The 27737-nt window shown below is 41.8% G+C and overlaps 1 protein-coding gene across 1 annotated transcript in view; it reads left to right on the top strand.

Moving 5' to 3' along the window:
* The window catches only part of LOC128652582 (mucin-2), an 87361-nt gene extending 61177 nt beyond the window's left edge, over positions 1 to 26184 (top strand). The window contains exons 18-21 of the mRNA XM_053705513.1: positions 1567 to 1623; positions 11862 to 12209; positions 26024 to 26106; positions 26158 to 26184. Of these exons, the coding sequence (XP_053561488.1) occupies positions 1567 to 1623; positions 11862 to 12209; positions 26024 to 26106; positions 26158 to 26184 (515 nt within the window). The remainder of the gene's footprint in view (positions 1 to 1566; positions 1624 to 11861; positions 12210 to 26023; positions 26107 to 26157) is intronic.
* Positions 26185 to 27737: the final 1553 nt, after the last annotated feature.

The raw sequence follows: 27737 nt of genomic DNA, 5'->3' as shown, positions 1-27737 counted from the left end.
AGCAATTTTTTTAAAAATTTTTGGTCATGAACTAGTGGAAATTCCCAGAGATAGAGATGTATATGTGTGTGAGAGAACATAAATTATATATATTTATATAAGAGAGAGATGTAGTCCTTCAACACTTTCTTTACCATATGTACTTTTGGAGTATCAAGATCGATGCTAAGAAAAGTTTTAGATGTATTTCTTGTTACATTGAGATGCTTTGCTTGATATTCAAATTAAACCTTAGTTCTATAAAAAAAAAAAAGTAAATTGTTGAACAAATTTTTTGTTTAAACGTCCATATTTTCTTAGCGAGGGAGAGAGAAATGAAAGGATACTCAGCTGGGTTTTTGTAAAGTGAATGTCAATTTTCAGCAATGAGTGCCCAGTTTTTAAAAATACTTTTTTAAAACAGGGGCACTTTCATTGATGAAAGTTTACATTGCACCGGATTTGTAGAAATGCTTACCTTTTTACTTCTCCAAAACCGGATCGCCGATCCCCCGCCTTCTTCTTCCTGCTGTACAAACACAGCAATGACGAATACGGCTTCCTCCAATCACAGCCGGGCATCATGAGATGGACGCTCTGGGTATAAAGCCATGATTGGAGAAACCCGGTTTTGTCGGCGATCCGGTTTTGGAGAAGTAAAAGGTAAGTATTTCTACAAATCCGGTGCAATGTAAACTCATCAATGAAAGTGCCCCTGTTTTTAAAAGTATTTTTAAGAACCGGTTACTCATTGTTGTAAATTTACCTTCACTTTAATTGGTCAGTAAAAGATCAATGCCATGATGCAAGGGATCAGTCTAAATATAGAATGTAGTAGGCTGTTTAAGACATTTGAGAGCATTTCACTATTGAAAGGGTGGTTGATTTATAGAATAGACTTTAATGTTGATGGGAACAAATATTCTATGTGGATTAAGAATGCCTTGTATATAGATAAGGTTATTCTCAGAACTGCAGTTTTGAAAGATGGGGTTTCTGTCAATGCGCATTCTGGTGTACTAAATTTGTTTTGAACAATTGTTTAGGCAGTTTCCAGACACCAATTATTAAGCCGCTATAAAGTCTTAGCACCAGTATGTATTTCTGGGGGGGAAAAGTCCTCCTAAAGGGACACTGAACCCAATTTTTTATTTTGTGATTCAGATAGAGCATGCAATTTTAAGCAAATTTCCAATTTACTCCTATTATCAAATTGTCTGAGTTCGCTTGCTATCTTTATTTGAAAAAGGTGTCTAAGCTAAGGAGCCAGACAATTTTTGATACAGAGCCCTGGACAGCACTTGTTTGTTGGTGGGTGAATTTATCCACCAATCAGCAAGAACAACCCAGGTTGTTCACCATAAATGGGCCGGCATCTAAACTTGCATTCTTGCTTTTCAAATAAAGATACCAAGAGAATGAAGAAAAATTGATAATAGGAGTAAATTAGAAAGTTGCTTAAAATGGCAAGCTCTCTGAATCTCTAAAGAAAACATTTGGGTTCAGTGTTCCTTTAAAGCTTAATTAGCAGTGATTTACTTTTTAGCTTGGGATATGTGCTAATATTTCACTTTTATTATTTTTCAGTTTCAAATGTTAGCCCCCTTCCATCTGATGTACCCATTGCTAAGCCAAATGCACCAGGTATTTAGGCTGCATGAGATTTTAACCAGCACTAACTCTTTGCTGTGACAGTGTTTGTTTGTAAACCAGCGTATTAGACTTTACTCATCTTGTGTGTATGCATACTACTTAAGGTTATTGGCTACTTTTAGATGTATTAGGTTTTATTATCTAGACAGTTAAAAGGCTCTCGAATTTTGTCAAGCCCTGATAAATTAACCTTTCTATCGTTGAACAGTGAAGTAATTTCACAGTACAAATAGAGTGGCTGGTAATTGTAAGAACATGACCCGCTGCTTCTAAAATGCACCTGAAACCCGAAAACTAGGATGCACTTGGCCGAATACCGAAAATGTTGTTTTTTTTGTGTGTGTGTTTTTTTTTTTTTCAAATTATTTTCATTTTTTTTTATTTTTTGCATAATTTTAATGAATAAATCTGAATTGAAAACCTGTAAGCCAATACAATAAAATAACCACACTTTTATTGAAAGTAACACACTAAAATGTCAACACACTAAAATTGGACAAAAACATCTTAAAACAATAATATGCTACACAATAATTTGACCAAGAAAAAAAAACAGGCAAAAAAAAAAACCGATAATGCCATTTTCGGCCAAAATGTTTCTGCGGCCGAAATTTCGGTGCATCCCAAATAAAATATAAAGATATATATAGATAGATAGATAGAGAGAGAGATCTATATCTTCTCTTGCTTAACATTGTTTTCTTAAATTGAAACTATTTCAGTAATTTGCCTGCACTGCAACTAAGAAAAAATATCCTGGCTTTACATTTAACGGCCAGCGACGTACCCTGTACAGCGCTGGTCTTTCTATGAGGATTGCTTTTCTCATAGTGCGGTCTTGCTGTTAGAGGCGAGACAACTCTATTTTTAGAAGTCAGCAGGAGTGAGGGAGGGTCTAATAGCTAGATCTTGCCGCTCGCGGTCGTTAATGGGTTTAAAAGATTGGACAATGCATTAAATGCCTTTAACTTGTACAGTTTACTGTGCACAGGTCACTCTATCCCCCCAAGTACACAGGTATTTTTTATTCAAATCCCACTACTAGCATTGCTAGGACTTTCTGTTACAGGGGTTTTATCAAATTGCACAATGTTATGAGTTTATTGCTCTTCATTTAAAAGGTACGTGTCCCACAAGCCGCTGACAAATGTATTAAAGGGACAGTAAACAGTGTTTTTCATGTAACATAATTCTGCATTCTATATGTAGAATTATGTAACATACGAGAGTGGCCTTTTGTTTGACTTTGTTCATGTAATTAAGGACCTAAAACTAAAATAACCTGCTTTCTTAAGCTGTCCTCTTCTTTGTGCCAGTTTTTTCAAATAGCGCTTCACAGGCTCTTTCTAACCACAATGAGCTTTGTGGCGCCATTTAACAGCATGTAGCGCGCTCCTGCACTATGTAAAGCTGTTGGCTGCTTTACCTAGTGTGGGAGTGCATTACATGTAGTTGAATGGCACCACAGAGCTCACGGGTAAGTATAGTTTTAGGTCTTATATTATTTACATGACCGAAGTCAAACAAAAGGTCACTCATAGTGCAGAATTATGTAACATAACAACCAACATTTACTGTCCCTTTCATGTACAAGTTCCCTAAGTCTTGCTTTCCCATTCCGTGGTTTACCTCTTTGGTGTGCTGTGCAGTGCCTTATTTGCTCCCATTCAGTAATGGTGTGTTCTCCCTATCTTACCCGTGTTCCTGTGCTAACCACAACGCTTTCTTGGCTACATTAGCCATGGTTTGGTGAGCCCTTAGTCTCTAGACTGGCTGCTCGTGTTACATCCCATGTTTGTGCATGTGATACACAGCCTACACGTGTCACATGATGCAAATGCAGTGAACATAAGTGACGCAAGGCAGTGTATTATGGGAACTGTAGTTCTGCATTATTTTTTTAGCACTCTTGGCAAATACCAATTTATGGAAGAGCTGCTGTGTGAAGTTCTATTGCTGTGTGCAGTGCAGATCAACTAATCGATAATGAGAATCTTTGACATAAATTTTCATTATCGATTTTGTCGATTAGTTGTTTCAGCCCTAAACAATTTGTAGCATTTTGAAAACCTAGGCTACAGATTTAGCTTTTTGGCGCCTCAAGGGAGTGTGTGATAAAGTACAATTTCTTCTGTTATGTGTGATCAGTCCACGGGTCATCATTACTTCTGGGATATAACTCCTCCCCAACAGGAAATGCAAGAGGATTCACCCAGCAGAGCTGCATATAGCTCCTCCCCTCTACGTCAGTCCCAGTCATTCTCTTGCACCCAACGACTAGATAGGATGTGTGAGAGGACTATGGTGATTATACTTAGTTTTTATGACTTCAATCAAAAGTTTGTTATTTTAAAATAGCACCGGAGCGTGTTATTACTTCTCTGGCAGAGTTTGAGGAAGAATCTGACAGAGATTTTTTACTATGATTTTAACCGGAGTCGTTAAGATCATATTGCTGTTCTCGACCATCTGAGGGAGGTAAAGGCTTCAGATCAGGGGACAGCGGGCAGATGAATCTGCATTGAGGTATGTGGCAGTTTTTATTTTCTGAATGGAATTGATGAGAAAAGCCTGCCATACCGTTAAAATGACATGTATGTATACACTTCAGTATTCTGGGGATGGTATTTCACCGGAACTACTGTGTTAAAGGTCACTAATCCTTTTAATAACTATTCTCATGTTAAACGTTTTTGCTGGAATGTAGAATCGTTTACATTGCTGAGGTACTGTGTGAATAAATGTTTGGGCATTATTTTCCACTTGGCAGTTTTTTGCTTTAATTGTGACAGTTTCGTTTCTCTTCACTGCTGTGTGGGAGAGGGAGGGGCCGTTTTTGGCGCTCTTTGCTACGCATCAAAAAATTCCAGTCAGCTACTTTTATATTTCCTGCATGATCCGGTTCATCTCTGACAGATCTCAGGGGTCTTCAAACTTCTTTGAAGGGAGGTAAATTCTCTCAGCAGAGCTGTGAGAATTCTTATAGTGACTGTGTATAAAAAACGTTGTTTTGTTTTCTTATGTACAAATTTAATTAGTGTTGTTTTTTACTAATGGGAACACACCTTTGCTAAAAGTTGTGTTGTTTTAAAATTTGATGCAATAACTGTTTTTCAGTTCATTATTTCAACTGTCATTTAATCGTTAGTACCTCTTTGAGGCACAGTACGTTTTTTGCTAAAAAAGATTATAACCAAGTTGTAAGTTTTTTGCTAGTGTGTTAAACATGTCTGACTCAGAGGAAGATATCTGTGTCATTTGTTCCAATGCCAAGGTGGAGCCCAATAGAAATTTATGTACTAACTGTATTGATGCTACTTTAAATAAAAGTCAATCTGTACAATGTGAACAAATTTCACCAAACAGCGAGGGGAGAGTTATGCCGACTAACTCGCCTCACGCGACAGTACCTGCATCTCCCGCCCGGGAGGTGCGTGATATTTTGGCGCCTAGTACATCTGGGCGGCCATTACAGATAACATTACAAGATATGGCTACTGTTATGACTGAAGTTTTGTCTAAATTACCTGAACTAAGAGGCAAGCGTGATCACTCTGGGGTGAGAACAGAGTGCGCTGACAATGCTAGGGCCATGTCTGATACTGCGTCACAGCTCGCAGAGCATGAGGACGGAGAGCTTCATTCTGTGGGTGACGGTTCTGATCCAAACAGATTGGACTCAGATATTTCAAATTTTAAATTTAAATTGGAGAACCTCCGTGTACTACTAGGGGAGGTCTTAGCAGCTCTCAACGATTGTAACACTGTTGCAATACCAGAGAAACTGTGTAGGTTGGATAAATACTTTGCGGTACCGGCGAGTACTGACGTTTTTCCTATACCTAAGAGACTAACTGAAATTGTTACTAAGGAGTGGGATAGACCCGGTGTGCCGTTCTCACCCCCTCCAATATTTAGAAAGATGTTTCCAATAGACGCCACCACTCGGGACTTATGGCAAACGGTCCCCAAGGTGGAGGGAGCAGTTTCTACTTTAGCTAAGCGTACCACTATCCCGGTGGAGGATAGCTGTGCTTTCTCAGATCCAATGGATAAAAAATTAGAGGGTTACCTTAAGAAAATGTTTGTTCAACAAGGTTTTATATTACAACCCCTTGCATGTATCGCGCCGATTACGGCTGCGGCAGCATTTTGGATTGAGTCGCTTGAAGAGAACCTTAGTTCCTCTACGCTAGACGACATTACGGACAGGCTTAGAGTCCTTAAACTAGCTAATTCTTTCATTTCGGAGGCCGTAGTACATTTAACCAAACTTACGGCTAAGAACTCAGGATTCGCCATACAGGCACGCAGGGCACTGTGGCTAAAATCCTGGTCAGCTGATGTTACTTCTAAGTCCAAATTACTTAATATACCTTTCAAGGGGCAGTCCTTATTCGGGCCCGGTTTGAAAGAAATTATCGCTGACATTACGGGAGGTAAGGGCCACGCCCTACCTCAAGACAAGGCCAAAGCTAAGGCTAGACAGTCTAATTTTCGTCCCTTTCGGAATTTCAAAACAGGAGCAGCATCAACCTCCACTGCACCAAAACAGGAAGGAGCTGTTGCTCGTTACAGGCAAGGCTGGAAGCCTAACCAGTCCTGGAACAAAAGCAAGCAGGCCAGGAAACCTGCTGCTGCCCCAAAGACAGCATGAACCGAGAGCCCCCGATCCGGGACCGGATCTAGTAGGGGGCAGACTCTCTCTCTTCGCCCAGGCCTGGGCAAGAGATGTTCAGGATCCCTGGGCACTAGAGATCATATCTCAGGGATACCTTCTAGACTTCAAATTATCTCCCCCAAGAGGGAGATTTCATCTGTCAAGGTTGTCAACAAACCAGATAAAGAAAGAAGCGTTTCTACGCTGCGTACAAGATCTGTTAACAATGGGAGTGATCCATCCGGTTCCGTGGTCGGAACAAGGACAAGGGTTCTACTCAAACCTGTTTGTGGTTCCCAAAAAAGAGGGAACTTTCAGGCCAATCTTAGATTTAAAGACTCTGAACAAATTCCTAAGAGTTCCATCGTTCAAAATGGAAACTATTCGGACAATCTTACCCATGATCCAAGAGGGTCAGTACATGACCACAGTGGATTTAAAGGATGCTTACCTTCACATACCGATCCACAAAGATCATCACCGGTATCTAAGGTTTGCCTTCTTAGACAGGCACTACCAGTTTGTAGCTCTTCCATTCGGATTGGCTACGGCTCCAAGAATCTTCACAAAGGTTCTGGGTGCCCTTCTAGCGGTACTAAGACCGCGAGGGATTTCGGTAGCTCCGTACCTAGACGACATTCTAATACAAGCTTCAAGCTTTCAAACTGCCAAGTCTCATACAGAGTTAGTTCTGGCATTTCTAAGGTCGCATGGATGGAAAGTGAACGAAAAGAAGAGTTCTCTCTTTCCTCTCACAAGAGTTCCATTCTTGGGGACTCTTATAGATTCTGTAGAAATGAAGATTTACCTGACAGAAGACAGGTTAACAAAACTTCAAAATGCATGCCGCGTCCTTCATTCCATTCAACACCCGTCAGTAGCTCAATGCATGGAGGTGATCGGCTTAATGGTAGCGGCAATGGACATAGTACCTTTTGCACGCCTACACCTCAGACCGCTGCAATTATGCATGCTAAGTCAGTGGAATGGGGATTACTCAGATTTGTCCCCTACTCTGAATCTGAATCAAGAGACCAGAAATTCTCTTCTATGGTGGCTTCATCGGCCACACCTGTCCAGGGGAATGCCATTCAGCAGGCCAGACTGGACAATTGTAACAACAGACGCCAGCCTACTAGGTTGGGGCGCTGTCTGGAATTCTCTGAAGGCTCAGGGACTATGGAATCAGGAGGAGAGTCTCCTTCCAATAAACATTCTGGAATTGAGAGCAGTTCTCAATGCTCTTCTGGCTTGGCCCCAGTTAATAACTCGGGGGTTCATCAGGTTTCAGTCGGACAACATCACGACTGTAGCTTACATCAACCATCAGGGAGGGACAAGAAGCTCCCTAGCAATGATGGAAGTATCAAAGATAATTCGCTGGGCAGAGTCTCACTCTTGCCACCTGTCAGCAATCCACATCCCGGGAGTGGAGAACTGGGAGGCGGATTTCTTGAGTCGCCAGACTCTTCATCCGGGGGAGTGGGAACTTCATCCGGAGGTCTTTGCCCAAATACTTCGACGTTGGGGCAAACCAGAGATAGATCTCATGGCGTCTCGCCAGAACGCCAAACTTCCTCGCTACGGGTCCAGATCCAGGGATCCGGGAGCAGTTCTGATAGATGCTTTGACAGCACCTTGGAACTTCAGGATGGCTTATGTGTTTCCACCCTTCCCGCTGCTTCCTCGATTGATTGCCAAAATCAAACAGGAGAGAGCATCAGTAATTCTAATAGCACCTGCTTGGCCACGCAGGACTTGGTATGCAGATCTAGTGGACATGTCATCCTGTCCGCCTTGGTCTCTACCTCTAAGACAGGACCTTCTGATACAGGGTCCATTCAAACATCAAAATCTAACTTCTCTGAAGCTGACTGCTTGGAAATTGAACGCTTGATTTTATCAAAACGTGGTTTTTCTGAGTCGGTTATTGATACCCTGATTCAGGCTAGGAAGCCTGTTACCAGAAGGATTTACCATAAAATATGGCGGAAATACCTATACTGGTGCGAATCCAAAGGTTACTCCTGGAGTAAGGTTAGGATCGCTAGGATATTGTCTTTTCTACAAGAAGGTTTAGAAAAGGGTTTATCAGCTAGTTCATTAAAGGGACAGATTTCAGCTCTGTCCATCTTGTTACACAGACGTCTGTCAGAAAATCCAGACGTCCAGTCCTTTTGTCAGGCTTTAGCTAGGATCAAGCCTGTGTTTAAAGCTGTTGCTCCACCATGGAGTTTAAACTTAGTTCTTAACGTTTTACAGGGTGTTCCGTTTGAACCCCTTCATTCCATTGATATAAAAATGTTATCTTGGAAAGTTCTGTTTTTAATGGCTATTTCCTCGGCTCGAAGAGTCTCTGAGTTATCAGCCTTACATTGTGATTCCCCTTATCTGATTTTTCACTCAGACAAGGTAGTTCTGCGTACTAAACCTGGGTTCTTACCTAAGGTAGTCACTAACAGGAACATCAATCAAGAGATTGTTGTCCCATCCTTGTGTCCAAATCCTTCTTCAAAGAAGGAACGTCTTTTACACAATCTGGATGTAGTTCGTGCCCTCAAGTTCTACTTGCAGGCAACTAAAGATTTTCGCCAAACTTCTTCCTTGTTTGTCGTTTACTCTGGACAGAGGAGAGGTCAAAAAGCTTCTGCTACCTCTCTCTCTTTTTGGCTTCGTAGCATAATACGTTTAGCCTATGAGACTGCTGGACAGCAGCCTCCTGAAAGAATTACAGCTCACTCCACTAGAGCTGTGGCTTCCACTTGGGCCTTTAAGAATGAGGCCTCTGTTGAACAGATTTGCAAGGCTGCAACTTGGTCTTCGCTTCATACTTTTTCCAAATTTTACAAATTTGACACTTTTGCTTCTTCGGAGGCTATTTTTGGGAGAAAGGTTCTTCAGGCAGTGGTTCCTTCTGTATAATGAGCCTGCCTATCCCTCCCGTCATCCGTGTACTTTTGCTTTGGTATTGGTATCCCATAAGTAATGATGACCCGTGGACTGATCACACATAACAGAAGAAAACATAATTTATGCTTACCTGATAAATTCCTTTCTTCTGTTGTGTGATCAGTCCACGGCCCGCCCTGTTTTAAGGCAGGTAAATATCTTTTAAATTATACTCCAGTCACCACTTCACCCTTGGTTACTCCTTTCTCGTTGTTTCTTGGTCGAATGACTGGGACTGACGTAGAGGGGAGGAGCTATATGCAGCTCTGCTGGGTGAATCCTCTTGCATTTCCTGTTGGGGAGGAGTTATATCCCAGAAGTAATGATGACCCGTGGACTGATCACACAACAGAAGAAAGGAATTTATCAGGTAAGCATAAATTATGTTTTTTCTTTCTTTTTTATTTTTACACATGAGGCATTAATTCATTTTTCTTCCCCCGTACCATATAAAAAAAAAAAAAAAACTTACAGAATATATACATTACCAGAAAAGATATGAGGCGATCTTGCTGGCAGTCATGTAGCTTTTCTTCCCTGTCCCCATAAAAAAAAATCCATCTAAATGTAACTTGCTTTAAAGAGAATTTGCAAGGCTTTTTTGTTTTAGTATTAACTGGTTTTCATTATCTACATGAGAAGAAGTATTTAAAATAAACTGCTAATGTTATGTATTGCATGGATCTGAATGTGTCTTCCCATTTTCCCCTCTGGTTTTGACTATTCCCCCCCCCCCCCCATATGGCTTGCCTTTATTCACCTGCTTTCAAAGTTGATGCTATAGCTTGTAGAAATATTAATCTAGGTGAGGCAGAGGCTGCTGTTCCTGCACTGCTTGCGTTTAACTTGTCTCTTTCAACCCAGGAAGATTTATTGCCCCTTGAATTATCTTGTCACCCACCCGCCACTTACATTTACTCAGACTACTCTTCACTGACAGAGGCAGATACACCACCTTCTAGTTACTCTGGGGATAGCTTGAGTGCTATTGAAAATGTCACTCCATTTACTATGCATGGAAAAGATCATGGGGAAACTATTCATTTGAACATTGGTGATACATCAGATAAGATTGTGGAAACAAAGCTTTCAGACTCATTTAATGACTGCATTGGTAAACTACCTATTGTCTTCACTGGGAGGGATCTTGCAGAAGATTTTTCATTTAGCAAGCCAAAAGCAAATATGATTGCACCTCTTCCTAGTGAATCTGATGCTATTTATACCTACCCCACATTACATGATGCTAAAATAGACCTATTTATTTCACCTGGGGACTCGGTAGCAATGGAATCAGTTCAATCTTTTGAAGCCTCTGATTCCAATGAAATAGTTTTCTCTGAAAATAAATCCAGCTCTGCTCTTGCTGATAATTTTACAGATCATGGGAACGGTTCTCAAGATGTAGTTGACAACATTTTTATGGAAGTAAATGCTAGTTTTCTTGGCGGTTCTACTGAAAATAACTACAAAACGCACATGGCTGAGGTTATCAACTACAGTTATGTTGATAGAGATGCTATTACTAATATACCAAGTCAAACTGAGCAACTCTTTTTAGCGACTGTATCTAAAGAGTCTCTTCCCTTTAAACACACGCTAGAGATCCCTCAAGATTTGTGTTTTTCTACTCAGGATTGTGCTTCAACATCAGAAGTGGCACTACTCTGTGATGCTGTAGATTCAGCTGCAGGTACTCTTCTCACTGAAGAGGCCCAGGATAGAGTTTCAAATACATCATCTAAAGGACCACGGGATCTAGCCTATAATTTTCAGCCTTTTGAGAAGACCGAAGAGTTAACCTCAGATCCATTGTTATACTCTAAGGACACCCTGGAGACAAACTCATCGCAGTCAGTTCTGGAGTTGGTTTTAGAGGTGCCTCAACCTGATAAAACCAGGGATGCAGCCAAAGGGGAACCTGTATCTGAGGAAGCCCAGGATGCAACCTTGAATGCTCAAGCCTCTGACAACTTGAAGGCATCAGATGTTTCTCTATCTGATAAGGCTCAGGAACAACCCTTAAAAATGCCTCTAACTGAAGGTACCCTGGAGGTAACCTTGGAGCCGGCTTCGGGGGCCCTACCAGGTGCTGGGGAGCCGGCTGCGACGGGGGGCCTACCAGATGCCAGGGAGCCAGTTACAGTTGGAACACATATTGAAAAAGCTGAGAAAGATGGGGCATGCTTAAAAAGTGTCCAGCATGATACTTCTCCAGTCTCCCAATTAAATGTTGTTGATTATTCTAATATATCTTTAGATGGTGCTCTTGACCACAAGCATCTTGCGCTGCCTCTATATGATAGCATAATTGATGTCCAGCAACAAAGTCACCATGACCTTCCTGCTCTAAAGCATGATGTTTTGGAGCATGGTACCTCTTTCCCTGTAGCCTCAACTGACACTTCAACAGTGCATGCTGATTCTACTTCTTCATTGCCTGCCGAGCTTGTGCAACACACCACCTCCAATTTTGATAATGAAGAAGCCACCCAACCTGATTCTTTGTTTGTGGTTTGTGCCACTTCACTACTTTTGCCTGCATGTGTTAGTCCAGTCATTGCCAATCCAATTTCATCTCTCTCTGCCTCTCCTAATCTATCTTCTTCTCCCCTTATAGCTGATACAGTTGAGCAAGTCCCTCATTCTTTGCCTTCTCCAGACCTTGCTACCTCAAGCCCAGCAAAAGAGCTAATCCCTTCTCCTGCTTTGCCATCCCCGGACCCTTTACCTGCTGTGCAGCCTACTCCTGTCTCCCAGCCGCTTTCCTCCAAATCGACCCCTGTTATCCCTCCCACTTCTGCACCTCTGCTTGATGCTGTTGAAGAGGAGGAACTACCACCCCTGATTCCTCCAGAGATTCCTGCTGAAGAGATGTCCTTCCAGCCCGTCCTAGTGGATCTTGTTTCTCCTAAACCAGCTACCAAAACTGCTGTTCCTGCAAAGGAGCCGGTGCTGAAGAATAATGGTATTTTGCCTGGCGTGTTTTCAAAGTGTTATAGTTACTATAGTACTAAACCTAATAATTATTGTCCTCACAAAAAACTAACTTTATCATGTAGTTTTGACTGTTTATATTCCCTTAGTTAATTTCCCACTTTTTCCAAAATGACTTAGCATTTGGTATTTCCCAGTTTTATGTGAACTCTTGCACTAATCTTTATTAATGCTTTAATACTTGTCTTATATAAAGTATTCCAACACCTTTTCTTCTGTTAAGTGTGATCAGTCCACGGGTCATCATTACTTCTGGGATATTACTCCTCCCCAACAGGAAGTGCAAGAGGATTCACCCAGCAGAGCTGCATATAGCTCCTCCCCTCTACGTCACTCCCAGTCATTCTCTTGCACCCAACGACTAGATAGGATGTGTGAGAGGACTATGGTGATTATACTTAGTTTTATATCTTCAATCAAAAGTTTGTTATTTTAAAATAGCACCGGAGTGTGTTATTATCTCTCTGGCAGAGTTTGAAGAAGAATCTACCAGAGTTTTTGTTATGATTTTAGCCGGAGTAGTTAAGATCATATTGCTGTTTCTCGGCCATCTGAGGAGAGGTAAACTTCAGATCAGGGGACAGCGGGCAGATGAATCTGCATAGAGGTATGTAGCAGTTTTTATTTTCTGACAATGGAATTGATGAGAAAATCCTGCCATACCGATATAATGTCATGTATGTATACTTTACACTTCAGTATTCTGGGGAATGGTACTTCACTAGAATTACACTGTAAGAAATACATAAAGCTGTTTAATAACTAGAGATTATGTTTAACGTTTTTGCTGGAATGTAAAATCGTTTTCATTTGCTGAGGTACTAAGTGAATAAATGTTTGGGCACTATTTTTCCACTTGGCAGTTGCTTAATCTGTTTTCTGACAGTTTCTGTTCTCCCTCACTGCTGTGTGTGAGGGGGAGGGGCCGTTTTTTGGCGCTTTTACTACGCATCAAATATTTCAGTCAGCAACTCATTGTATTCCCTGCATGATCCGGTTCATCTCTACAGAGCTCAGGGGTCTTCAAAACTTATTTTGAGGGAGGTAATTTCTCTCAGCAGAGCTGTGAGAATTATAGTTTGACTGAGATAAAAAACGTTTATTCTGTAATTTGTTTCCTGCTTTCAGAATTTGTTATCTTTGCTAATGGGATTAAACCTTTGCTAAAGTTGTGTTGTTTACAAGGATTGAGGCTATAACTGTTTCAATTTATTAATTTTCAACTGTCATAGATCTTCTGTGCTTCTTAAAGGCACAGTACGTTTTAATATTATTCTAATTGAATTGTATTTCCAAGTTGCAAGTTTATTTGCTAGTGTGTTAAACATGTCTGATTCAGAGGATGATACCTGTGTCATTTGTTGCAATGCCAAAGTGGAGCCCAATAGAAATTTATGTACTAACTGTATTGATGCTACTTTAAATAAAAGTCAATCTGTACAAATTGAACAAATTTCACCAAACGAGGGGAGAGTTATGCCGACTAACTCGCCTCACGTGTCAGTACCTACATCTCCCGCTCAGAGGGAGGTGCGTGATATTGTAGCGCCGAGTACATCTGGGCGGCCATTACAAATCACATTACAGGATATGGCTACTGTTATGACTGAGGTTTTGGCTAACTTACCAGAACTAAGAGGTAAGCGTGATCACTCTGGGGTGAGAACAGAGTGCGCTGATAATATTAGGGCCATGTCAGACACTGCGTCACAGGTGGCAGAACATGAGGACGGAGAACTTCATTCTGTGGGTGACGGTTCTGATCCAAACAGACTGGATTCAGATATTTCAAATTTTAAATTTAAACTGGAAAACCTCCGTGCATTACTAGGGGAGGTGTTAACGGCTCTGAATGATTGTAACACAGTTGCAATACCAGAGAAAATGTGTAGGTTGGATAAATATTTTGCGGTACCGACGAGTACTGAGGTTTTTCCTATACCTAAGAGACTTACTGAAATTGTTACTAAGGAGTGGGATAGACCCGGTGTGCCGTTCTCACCCCCTCCGATATTTAGAAAAATGTTTCCAATAGACGCCACCACAAGGGACTTATGGCAAACGGTCCCTAAGGTGGAGGGAGCAGTTTCTACCTTAGCCAAGCGTACCACTATCCCGGTGGAGGATAGCTGTGCTTTTTCAGATCCAATGGATAAAAAGTTAGAGGGTTACCTTAAGAAAATGTTTGTTCAACAAGGTTTTATATTGCAACCCCTTGCATGCATTGCGCCGATCACGGCTGCAGCGGCATTCTGGATTGAGTCTCTGGAAGAGAACATTGGTTCAGCTACTCTGGACGACATTACGGACAGGCTTAGAGTCCTTAAACTAGCTAATTCATTCATTTCGGAGGCCGTAGTACATCTTACTAAACTTACGGCGAAGAATTCAGGATTCGCCATTCAGGCACGCAGGGCGCTGTGGCTAAAATCCTGGTCAGCTGATGTTACTTCTAAGTCTAAATTGCTTAATATACCTTTCAAAGGGCAGACCTTATTCGGGCCCGGGTTGAAAGAGATTATCGCTGACATTACAGGAGGTAAAGGCCATGCCCTGCCTCAGGACAAAGCCAAAGCCAAGACTAGACAGTCTAATTTTCGTTCCTTTCGTAATTTCAAAGCAGGAGCAGCATCAACTTCCTCTGCACCAAAACAGGAAGGAGCTGTTGCTCGCTACAGACAAGGCTGGAAACCTAACCAGTCCTGGAACAAGGGCAAGCAGACTAGGAAACCTGCTGCTGCCCCTAAAACAGCATGAATTGAGGGCCCCCGATCCGGGATCGGATCTAGTGGGGGGCAGACTTTCTCTCTTCGCCCAGGCTTGGGCAAGAGATGTTCAGGATCCCTGGGCGCTAGAGATAATATCTCAGGGATACCTTCTGGACTTCAAATACTCTCCTCCAAGAGAGAGATTTCATCTGTCAAGATTGTCAACAATCCAGACAAAGAAAGAGGCGTTTCTACGCTGCGTACAAGAGCTCTTGTTAATGGGAGTAATGCATCCAGTTCCACGATAGGGACAGGGGTTTTACTCAAATCTGTTTGTGGTTCCCAAAAAAGAGGGAACTTTCAGACCAATCCTGGACTTAAAGATCCTAAACAAATTCCTAAGAGTTCCATCGTTCAAGATGGAGACTATTCGGACAATTTTACCTATGATCCAAGAGGGTCAGTACATGACCACTGTAGATTTAAAAGATGCTTACCTTCACATACCGATTCACAAAGATCATTATCGGTACCTAAGGTTTGCCTTCCTAGACAGGCATTACCAGTTTGTGGCTCTTCCATTCGGATTGGCTACAGCTCCAAGAATCTTCACAAAGGTTCTGGGTGCTCTTCTGGCGGTACTAAGACCGCGGGGAATCTCGGTAGCTCCATACCTAGACGACATTCTGATACAAGCTTCAAGCTTTCAAACTGCCAAGTCTCATACAGAGTTAGTACTGGCATTTCTAAGGTCACATGGATGGAAGGTGAACGAAAAGAAAAGTTCACTCGTTCCACTCACAAGAGTTCCCTTCCTGGGGACTCTTATAGATTCTGTAGAAATGAAGATTTACCTGACAGAGGACAGGCTAACAAGACTTCAAAGTGCTTGCCGCACCCTTCATTCCATTCAACACCCGTCAGTGGCTCAATGCATGGAGGTAATCGGCTTAATGGTAGCGGCAATGGACATAGTACCCTTTGCACGCTTACACCTCAGACCACTGCAACTGTGCATGCTAAGTCAGTGGAATGGGGATTACTCAGACTTATCCCCTTCTCTGAATCTGGATCAAGAGACCAGAAATTCTCTTCTATGGTGGCTTTCTCGGCCACATCTGTCCAGGGGGATGCCATTCAGCAGACCAGACTGGACAATTGTAACAACAGACGCCAGCCTTCTAGGTTGGGGTGCCGTCTGGAATTCTCTGAAGGGTCAGGGACAATGGAGTCAGGAGGAGAGTCTCTTGCCAATAAACATTCTGGAATTGAGAGCAGTTCTCAATGCCCTCCTGGCTTGGCCCCAGTTGACAACTCGGGGGTTCATCAGGTTTCAGTCTGACAACATCACGACTGTAGCTTACATCAACCATCAGGGAGGGACAAGAAGCTCCCTAGCTATGATGGAAGTATCAAAGATAATTCGCTGGGCAGAGTCTCACTCTTGCCACCTGTCAGCAATCCACATCCCGGGAGTGGAGAACTGGGAGGCGGATTTCTTAAGTCGTCAGACTTTTCATCCGGGGGAGTGGGAACTTCATCCGGAGGTCTTTGCCCAAATACTTCGACGTTGGGGCAAACCAGAGATAGATCTCATGGCGTCTCGACAGAACGCCAAGCTTCCTCGTTACGGGTCCAGATCCAGGGATCCAGGAGCAGTCCTGATAGATGCTCTGACAGCACCTTGGGACTTCAGGATGGCTTACGTGTTTCCACCCTTCCCGTTGCTTCCTCGATTGATTGCCAGAATCAAACAAGAGAGAGCATCAGTGATTCTAATAGCACCTGCGTGGCCACGCAGGACTTGGTATGCAGACCTGGTGGACATGTCATCCTGTCCACCTTGGTCTCTACCTCTGAAACAGGACCTTCTGATACAGGGTCCCTTCAAACATCAAAATCTAACTTCTCTGAAGCTGACTGCTTGGAAATTGAACGCTTGATTTTATCAAGACGTGGGTTTTCTGAGTCAGTTATTGATACCTTAATACAGGCTAGGAAACCTGTTACCAGAAAGATTTACCATAAGATATGGCGTAAATACCTATATTGGTGTGAATCCAAAGGTTACTCTTGGAGTAAGGTTAGGATTCCTAGGATATTGTCTTTTCTACAAGAAGGTTTAGAAAAGGGTTTATCTGCTAGTTCATTAAAGGGACAGATCTCAGCTCTGTCCATTCTGTTACACAAACGTCTGTCAGAAGTTCCTGACGTCCAGGCTTTTTGTCAGGCTTTGGCCAGGATTAAGCCTGTGTTTAAAACTGTTGCTCCACCATGGAGTTTAAACCTTGTTCTTAATGTTTTACAGGGCGTTCCGTTTGAGCCCCTTCATTCCATTGATATAAAGTTGTTATCTTGGAAAGTTCTATTTTTAATGGCTATTTCCTCGGCTCGAAGAGTCTCTGAATTATCAGCCTTACATTGTGATTCTCCTTATTTGATTTTTCATTCGGATAAGGTAGTCCTGCGTACTAAACCTGGGTTCTTACCTAAGGTAGTTACTAACAGGAATATCAATCAAGAGATTGTTGTTCCTTTATGCCCAAATCCTTCTTCAAAGAAGGAACGTCTGCTGCACAACCTGGATGTAGTCCGTGCTCTAAAATTTTACTTACAGGCAACTAAGGAATTTCGACGAACGTCTTCTCTGTTTGTCATTTACTCTGGGCAGAGGAGAGGTCAAAAAGCTTCCGCTACCTCTCTTTCTTTTTGGCTTCGTAGCATAATTCGTTTAGCTTATGAGACTGCTGGACAGCAGCCTCCTGAAAGAATTACAGCTCATTCTACTAGAGCTGTGGCTTCCACTTGGGCCTTCAAGAATGAGGCCTCTGTTGAACAGATTTGCAAGGCTGCAACTTGGTCTTCGCTTCATACTTTTTCCAAATTTTACAAATTTGACACTTTTGCTTCATCGGAGGCTATTTTTGGGAGAAAGGTTCTTCAGGCAGTGGTTCCTTCTGTATAAAGAGCCTGCCTATCCCTCCCGTCATCCGTGTACTTTTGCTTTGGTATTGGTATCCCAGAAGTAATGATGACCCGTGGACTGATCACACTTAACAGAAGAAAACATAATTTATGCTTACCTGATAAATTCCTTTCTTCTGTAGTGTGATCAGTCCACGGCCCGCCCTGTTTTTAAGGCAGGTAAATATTTTTTAATTTATACTCCAGTCACCACTTCACCCTTGGCTTTTCCTTTCTCGTTGGTCCTTGGTCGAATGACTGGGAGTGACGTAGAGGGGAGGAGCTATATGCAGCTCTGCTGGGTGAATCCTCTTGCACTTCCTGTTGGGGAGGAGTAATATCCCAGAAGTAATGATGACCCGTGGACTGATCACACTACAGAAGAAAGGAATTTATCAGGTAAGCATAAATTATGTTTTTTGGGTTTCATGTCCCTTATAAGAACAGCTGCAGACTTTCTCAAGAGCAGTTATAATTTTCATGAAAATAGCTGTAACACTCACAAGCTGGCGGTATTTATCACAATCGTAGAAAACACCTGACTTAATTTAGCCAATCCTTGCTGAGGAAGAAATAAGTTATTATTCAATGGTTCTTACTAGCTATTATAAATCTAAGATACAACAAGCCTCCTGATAAGAGACTGCAGTGAGGTTGTATACAGTATAGTGTTTGAGGCAGTATTGTGATAAAATCTATAAATTGTGTTTAATTTGTGTTTTTCAGTGTATGAGGATTTCTTTTAGAGCCAAGTTGTACTATACTTAGCTTAAAATTATTCTAGTATATTACTGTTTAAAGTTAAAGGGACATAAAACCCAATTTTTTTTCTTTCATGATTCAGATAGAACATGCAATTTTAAACAACTTTCAAATGTATTTCTATTTAATTTGTTTTGTTCTATTTGTATCATTTGTTAAAAAGGATACTTAGGTAGGCTCAAGAGCTGCTGATTGGTGGCTGCACATATATGCCTCGTTAGCTCACCTTATGCATTCAGCTAGCTCCCAGTAGTGCATTGCTGCTTCAACAAAGGATACTAAGAGAATAAAGCAAATGAGATAATAGAAATAAATTAGAAAGTTGTTTAACATTGTATTCACTATCTGTCATGAAAGAGAACAATTTTGTATTTGATGTCTTTAGTTTTGATCTTTAATAGTATCTCTTAATTAACCGATTTTGTGTATGCTTGGTCAAAGAATGCACCTATTGTGAAACATATGGATCTTTGTTAGATTGAAACTTAAAGGAATAGTAAAGTGAAACTTAAAGGGATTGTCCAGTCAAAATTAAACTTTCATGATTCTGATAGAGCGTGCAATTTTAAACCTTCTAATTTACTCCTTTTTATCAAATTTCTTTGTTCTCTTTGTATCTTTATTTGAATGTAAGCTTAGTAGCCGGCCCATTTTTGGTAAAGCCCCTGGGTAGCGCTTGCTGATTGGTGGCTACATTTAGACACCAATCGGAATGCGCTACCCTGGTGCTGAAACAAAAAAGGGCCGGCTACTAAGCTTACATTCAAATAAAGATTCCAAGAGAACGAAGAAAAATTGATAATAGGAGTAAATTAGAAAGTTGCTTAACATTGCCTGCTCTGATTCATGAGTTTTTTTGATTAGACTATATTCCTTTAAACTTGGATAGAGCGTGCAACTTACTCAAATTTCCAGTTTAGTTCTATTATGAACTTTGCTAAGAGTAATCGTAGGTGAGCTCAGGAGTGTAACGTGTCCTTTTAGACATCTGGCAGCAGTGTTTTGTAACAATGTGCACACGCCTAAGCTCCTATGAGCCTACCTACTTTACTGTCCCTTTAGCAATCTGGTGTTATTCCTCTATATAGCTTTAATGTTTACATTTTTAACACAGCTCTTATCTGTGCTAAAGGTACTTTAATGTGTAAATGTTTTGAAGGTAAATAAAACTTTGCTTAAGATCAGAATGTCATTTGTTATGCGGAATCTGTTAGCGCTTTATAAATAAAGAATAATAATAATCTAGAAGGCATACGGTATCTAGGTGAATGAAGTAGACTTAAGTAATTTGTGAAATGCTTCTCATTAGCGCATCACATGCTAATATGGAATAATGATAGTTAATTATACTCAATTGAGACATTTGTTAATTTTACTCTCCTATATACAAAGAAATCTTTCAACATAGTTTTAATTCTAATTCTTGCATTTGAGACTTTGTAGACACTTGTGCATTTTGTTATTCTGTGTACATAGTGTGTCTGGTTTGTTTTTCTTCATAAATGGAAAAAATCCAGAGCTGCATTCATTACTGTTGAGAATTTAAAACCTGGCCACCAGGAGGAGGCAGACACCCCAATCAAAGGCTTAAATACTCCTGCCACTTCCCTCGTCCCAGGAGGTTGTTTTGAATTAGTCTCTTATGGAGGGTAGTACTCTTCGGCATGGGACTGGAGTTTTAAGTAGTCATGTGTCAGCCTTTCAGTAAAACCCTGGATAAAAGTTAGAGTCCGTAGATGCAGCGGGAGTCTTTCTTCTCAATCGGCGTTGACGAGTTTCGCTGCCTGCTTTCTTCTCTGAAGTCAGTGGCAGAGGTGATGCTATCTGTCACACTTGAAAGGCCGTGTTCCTGTTCCACGGCGTAGATTCCGGTAAGATCGTTTCATTTTACTTTCTTTATGAAATGTACTGTATTTAAGATGTTTTCCCGTGGGGCTACCACCTAGCGGGATTAACTTATATCTAAGGGTCTCAGTGAGGCTCCTTTTGTATCTTGGAATCAAGGGTTAATATCTCCTGAGGGGGGTTGTTGAACAGGGGGGTTTATAATCATGTTTGTTATATAATTCAACTTGCTTATGTGTAGTGCATTCTGGCTCATGACTTGGGGAACATAACGACTTTTGGAAAGTGAAGCGGCCTTACGGTCGGGCACGCTTTTTTGGACTATACGAGTCTCCTGGTGACCAGACGTGGTCGCGATTTTGGCCTCCATTTCCGCATTCCTGGCTGTGTGGCGACGGAGACATTCTGGTCTGCTGGTGTCAGGTTTAGAGGAGGTGGTGAATGCCCCAGCCACTGTGGGTGTCAGGTGAAGTTTAGGTTTTTTGGTCCAATCTTCTGTATCAATATCCTAGTTATGGAGGAGTCTGATATTATGGAGACGGACGTCTGTTTCAGTTTATACTCCTTGTGCAGAATGCGTATTGTCCCGGATGATACAAGCCTATCAGTTATGTCCTGAATCCCGTATTAGAGTGCTCAATTCCTCGGGATCGGGAAATCAAGGGTCCTCTTAGCCATCCACCTCTGTGACTTCTGTCCTCCGAGTGGTGAGTTCCCTTCCATCTTTTACTACGCATGCAGGTAACCCAGAATTTGCTTATCCTTTTCTGGAAAATGGCTTGTTCCTGCCGGGGGTTTCGGCACGATATCGCATGTCCATAATTTTGGCTCTGGAGCATCTGCAACTTCCAGTAGTTGGTTTACGATATTGTTCGTATTCAGTTATCCAGGGCTCTTCAGGCATGGGATGGCCTGTTCAGCTCTCTGGGGGAACGACTGTCCCTGAGACTTCAGGGGGTCGACCTTCAGGGCCGGAGTCTTTTGCTCCGGCGGGGGTATGCTGTGATTATTGGTATAGACTGGCGCGCCTTCGTGTTTTGAAGCACGCTTTGGTGTTGTCGGAAGATCCCATCCTTGATGGATCTGAGACTTTTCAGTCTGTTTCTTCGAATAGCTTACAGAATTAGACATAAGGGGATGAAGTAATAATCTTATAGTCTTGTTTATTGAGTATCCCTTCCCAGTCTGAGCTTGGAAGAACAGGGTCCCTGTTGGGCATGTCCCGCGGGTGCGCCTGTTCTTCTTAGGCGATAACCTGCGGTTGCCTTATCTTTTATTTTTATCCGGTTAGGATTGTTTTTATTTGGTTTAAAGCTCATGTTGGTTTTCTATTCCTTCGGGAATTTTATCTGGAATTGGTACTTGCGATAATTTGATTGCACTGCTGCTTCTAAGGAAGTTTGTTTGGACGTGTTTTAGTCCTATGTTTGTCTGCTGTTTATTTCTCCCTCTCTAGGAGGGATTCTATGCGGCCTTTGACGGTGACCCTTGGATTCAGGCTGATCCTGATTAGATTCAGATCCTCTGTCTTGAGGCCTAATCAGATACGTGGCGCCTGTTTTGCCTGGCTGGTCAGGTTAGGGCGCCGAGTACTTACCATTATTATTTGTGCTATTTCTTTTTCGTTAACGAGTTTCAGCAAAGAATTCTGAGAGGACCTGAGGGTCCGTGCGGCATGGGGGATTGGGTCAGTCCTCTTTAGCCTTCTCATGTTGGTCGACTGTGACTAGGAGTGCTACTGCGACACTCAATGGATTCCGTTTTTATGTCGGGTCTTGGAGTGTCTCCTTCCCCCCGTGGGTTGGAGGTTGGGAGGACTTTGGGCCTCCTTGCTGCCGGTTCCTGGTGGTTTTGCCTTTAGGGGCTCTTTGGAATTGTCCCTTTTGGTCTTGTTCCTTGAGGTTCTCTTCCTTCGGGTCGAGACTTCTGGAATGTCTGGTTCTACTTGATGTTGTTTTCCGTCAAGTCGTCTCCATATCAGGGATGATAGGCTGTGATGCCTCCTTCGCCAAGCTCGCTTAGGGTCTTTTTGTTACCGTGGTTTGGTATACTCTGCATTCTCCCTTGGGTGTGGTCCTCTGGTTATGTATCCTGAGAGGACTATGGAGACTAGCTTTTGTTCTACCCTCTACCTTTGGGTGACTCTGTCCTTTGGACTTCCTATGTGTTGTCTTTGGCGCCCTTGGATTCTAGAGTATTTGCGAGACTGTTGTGCCCTAGCTTATTTTTGGAGGGTTGATTTGTTCCCATTCTCCGGTTTAATCCGGTTGTCTTCCTTTTGAGGTCTGATCCCTCAGACGAGCTATCTTGTGTTCCCTGGGGTGTTTGTTTCTTAACAATTCTGGGGCCTGGGCCCAGGGTTCTTATCTTGGATCTCTGGAGACTTATGATCCTGCGGACTGGTTCGGGGCATCCCAGGTTCCCGGGAACACAGGCTTTGGCCTAATGGCTAGCTCGTTAAAACTGCTAGCAGCTGAGCCAGGATAGCGTTCACCTTTGGGTGTTGGTATGTTCCTTAAGGGCGGTTTTGTCCTTGGAAGGTGTCCCGCAATGGTTTAGTTATAGACTTTGCGGGCCTGTTGACTGATAGTTGAAATTCATTTCCAGCTTTTGCTACTTCTTCACAGTGCATGTCCTTCACTTTGTGGGGTTCTGTGACATGATAGTTGGCACATGGACTTTTACGAAGTGTGTTCAGATTTTTTCTGAACTCTCCCCTTTTGAGGGGGTAGTTATCTTCCTTAAGAGGTGGGTTTTTCCTCTCTTGGGAGGGTCGTTGTCCTGCCCTGTGTGCAGGAGGTTGGAACAGGGCCTAAGGGATAGCGGTCAGCTGTTCTGGGGCTTGTCCTGTTTAAACAATGGAAGTTGAAGTCTCCATGTCGGGATTGTTTTATAAGGAGTTGTGCCAGGGCTTCTCAGGGAGTTACTGCACTTTTCTCTGTTCAGGTCCTAGGGTTTCTCCTTGGGAGTACCTATTTTGGCACCCAAGCTCTGTTGGGTGTGTGAGTTCCTCCCATTCTTCCATTTCCTGGAGGCTTGTGGTTTTTTTTGTTTTTTTTCTTCTGTTCCTCCTGTCGCTTGGGCTGGCCTGGTGTTTGGTGCAGGATCTGTGAGGTGTTGCTCTGCTGCTTCGTCTTCGGGTCGTCGAGGTACAGTGAGCCTCCTTGAGGGCTCTGTGTCTTCTCCACGGTCAGGTTCTGTGGAAGGACTGGTGGCTCAGAATAGCCTGTGTCGTGTCCACGGTCTAGTGAATGATTAGCAGCCTGACGGGTCGGAACCTATCTTCAGCTGCTCCTTACTTGCCCTGCAGGTTTTCAAATGTCAGAGTCCTCTTTGGATGATTGTAGTGTGCAGTGTTTTGACTCAGGTGTTTACCTAATGTGCTGCACGTGGTTGCGGTTCTGAAGATTTAGATATCTGAGCGACCTTTGTGACTCTGGGGGACTTTCATCTTCAGTTGTATTCTAGGGTGTGGTTGCACTGTGTTTGGGAGAAGATCTCTTCTCGGTTTCAGATTCCCGGTCCTACCTCATGGTTTCTGTACAATTTGGGGTCTGGGCGTTGCCTTCCCTTGTTTTTTTGAGACTGATTGGGTCTCTGCAAGCTTGGTCCGGTTTCTTGGGTTTTTGCCTTGTATTTTTATTGGGACTTGCTGTACCCTATTCGGGTTTTTCTGGAGTCCTTGATGGATGTTAAGTGAATCGGATATATAGAGGCGCTGATCTTGAATCTCGTGTATATGGACGTACACACTGAAGAAAGAAAAACTTGGCTTGTGATTTGCAGAAGTTAACAACAAATTAATGTGCAGTATACTCACTCCGAAAAATTCAGAGTTCAGCTTCTTCAAAAGGTTTTTCTGTCTCAACTTTCCCAATTTCCACACTGTATTTGTGTCTGTGGATAATGAAAATTGCACTGCAGGTAATTGAATCTTTTGCTTGATAAAAAGTGCAATATACTCACTCCGATAAATTTCGGAATCCGGCTCCTCAGAACGTATTGTGTAGTTTGAAATTACTTCCAAAAAGGCAGCAAAAATACTTGTTGTAGTAAAAAACAAATATTTATTAAAACATAATAAAATGCTCTTATTATGTTTATTTAGATAAATAAGAGCATTTTATTATGTTTTAATAAATATTTGTTTTTTACTACAACAAGTATTTTTGCTGCCTTTTTGGAAGTAATTTCAAACTACACAATACGTTCTGAGGAGCCGGATTCCGAAATTTATCGGAGTGAGTATATTGCACTTTTTATCAAGCAAAAGATTCAATTACCTGCAGTGCAATTTTCATTATCCACAGACACAAATACAGTGTGGAAATTGGGAAAGTTGAGACAGAAAAACCTTTTGAAGAAGCTGAACTCTGAATTTTTCGGAGTGAGTATACTGCACATTAATTTGTTGTTAACTTCTGCAAATCACAAGCCAAGTTTTTCTTTCTTCAGTGTGTACGTCCATATACACGAGATTCAAGATCAGCGCCTCTATATATCCGATTCACTTTCTACTCACAGTCCGGTTGGGAGAGACTGTTAGAGAGCAGCGGTCATTTAAGAGGGGAGTATTGTACTCGATTCTAGTCACCCTGTACATTGTGTTGTTTAACATCTGACATATTTGTATAGTTTTAGATTATTCTTGATGGATGTTAATCCGTGTCTTTCCCTTTGTGGGAGATTACGATAGTCTGACCCCTTTCTCTAGTAAGGGGTGTGTTGTTTGGGACCGACGGCCGGGCTTGTTGGCGGTCGTGTCTAGTTCCTGCGGTCTCTAGCAAGGCTTGTGGACTATCTATGGCTCTGTCATTGGGGCCTTTTCCTTTTCAAGTTTTTCTCGGCTTCGGACGAAGCGGGTTTTGTTGGTTATCAGGCCTGGTGCCCTCAGAATGGGCCGCCTCTTGTACCCCTCTCGTTTTTAGCATTCAGTGTCCTCTATAGCTTGGGTATTTCTTTCTCAAAAGTAATAAATGCAGCTGTGGACTCTCTCCATTTATGAAGAAAAACTTAAATTATGCTTACTGGATAATTTTCTTCAGATGGAGAGAGTCCACAGCTCCCCACTCATATTTTTCTGTGGGGCGGCCGTAACTTTTGTTGTTCTGGCACCTTTTCACCCTGATATTTCTTCTACTATTTCTTGGCAGAATGACTGGGGGATGAGGGAAGTGGGGGAAGTATTTAAGCCTTTGGCTGGGGTGTCTTTGCCTCCTCCTGGTGGCCAGGTTCTGAATTCCCAAAAGTAATGAATGCAGCTGTGGCCTCTATCCATCTGAAGAAAAGAAAATTATCAGGTAAGCATAATTTTTAAGTTTTTTTTTTTTAGCAGTTAAAAACCATAAAATGAGGACAGCAGGATTTTTGATTGTTACAAATACCAGTATAAACTATCATCACTTTCTTACCTCACAGTTGAACACTGAACTGGTACACCTCTTGTGGCAACCATATTAACACTGATAAGAACATAAAAAATAACTGGTCATTTTGTTTTTGACAGGGTCTGGAACAGAGTCGGACAGTGATGACTCACCACCAGAACTGGAACAAGACTCCTCTCAAACCACCACCCAACAGGCACAGGTATGTTTTTAATTGGATTGTGCTCTGTCTGTTATGTTTTTTTTGTGATAGCTTGTGTTTGCATACAAAACAACTTGAAGGTGTTAAACAACAACGTACCTGTGTTTGCTTACTTAGGGGGAAAAAAAACTTTAAATATGAATTCTAAAATTGATGTTTTCCATATAACCAGTATTCTTCTTAAACGGGAAGAGTCCACAGCTGCATTCATTACTTTTGAGAAATTCAGAACCTGGCCACCAGGAGGAGGCAAAGACACTCCAGCCAAAGGCTTAAATACTTCCCCCACTTCCCTCATCCCCCAGTCATTCTGCCAAGGAACAGTAGAAGAAATATCAGGGTGAAAAGGTGCCAAGGAAAAGAAAGTGTTTGAAGATTGAAAGATAGTCTCTTATGGAGGGTAGTACTCTTCGAAATGTGACTGGAGATTTAAGTAATCCTGTCAGCCTCTCAGTGAGGGCATGGATAAAAGTTAGTCCGGAGATGCAGGGAGTGTCGTCTTTGCGAACCCATCCCGACTCATGTTAACAGCTCCTTAGCAATCAGCGTTGACGAGTTTCGCTACCTGCCTTTCTTCACTCAAGTCCATGTCAGAAGCGCTGCTACTATCTGTCACATTTACAAATAACAATAAGGGTAGATGGCGCTAAAAAGCAATTGGGTAACTAAATAGTGGTATATAGTGAGGGATAATTCTCAAAACTCTCTTCTAAATTTAGACTATATCTAGATAGTCACAATTTTCCAACAAACTGATTCCCACTCTGTAGTTCAATCAAATCTATAACAACTTTTTTTATCAGTATTTTTGAACAATTTTGCTCTAATAGACCAACTTGTACAGTAAAATTTCTTCAAGCTTTCATAATGCAAATAAATCTAAAATCATATATATTAACTGACTGTCAGCTTTAAAACATCTTAAAAAACGTTTGATAGACACAATATCTCTAAAATTCTTGCTACAGTGACTGCTTCGTTTCTATGCAGTTAGAAAATTCAGGGTGTTCCTGTTAACATAACAGATTTTGTTTCTAAATCCATTAAGAAGGCTATGTCTGTTATTCCTCCTTCTAGTAAACGTAAAAGGTCTTTTAAAACTTCTCATTTTTCAGATGAATTTTTAAATGAACGTCATCATTCTGATTCTGATAATGATTCCTCTGGTTCAGAGGATTCTGTCTCAGAGGTTGATGCTGATAAATCTTCATATTTATTCAAAATGGAATGTATTCGTTCTTTACTTAAAGAAGTCTTAATTGCATTAGAAATAGAGGAATCTGGTCCTCTTGATACTAAATCTAAACATTTAAATAAGGTTTTTAAATCTCCTGTAGTTATTCCAGAAGTTTTTCCTGTCCCTGATGCTATTTCTGAAGTAATTACCAGGGAATGGAATAATTTGGGTAATTCATTTACTCCTTCTAAACGTTTTAAGCAATTATATCCTGTGCCATCTGACAGATTAGAGTTTTGGGACAAAATCCCTAAGGTTGATGGGGCTATCTCTACTCTTGCTAAACGTACTACTATTCCTACGGCAGATAGTACTTCCTTTAAGGATCCTTTAGATAGGAAAATTGAATACTTTCTAAGAAAAGCTTACTTATGTTCAGGTAATCTTCTTAGAC

Source organism: Bombina bombina, chromosome 3 (genome assembly GCF_027579735.1).
Source record: "Bombina bombina isolate aBomBom1 chromosome 3, aBomBom1.pri, whole genome shotgun sequence".
Classification (NCBI taxonomy): domain Eukaryota; kingdom Metazoa; phylum Chordata; class Amphibia; order Anura; family Bombinatoridae; genus Bombina; species Bombina bombina.
Note: the sequence above shows the minus strand (reverse complement) of the source record. Positions and strands in the feature narration are given on the sequence as shown.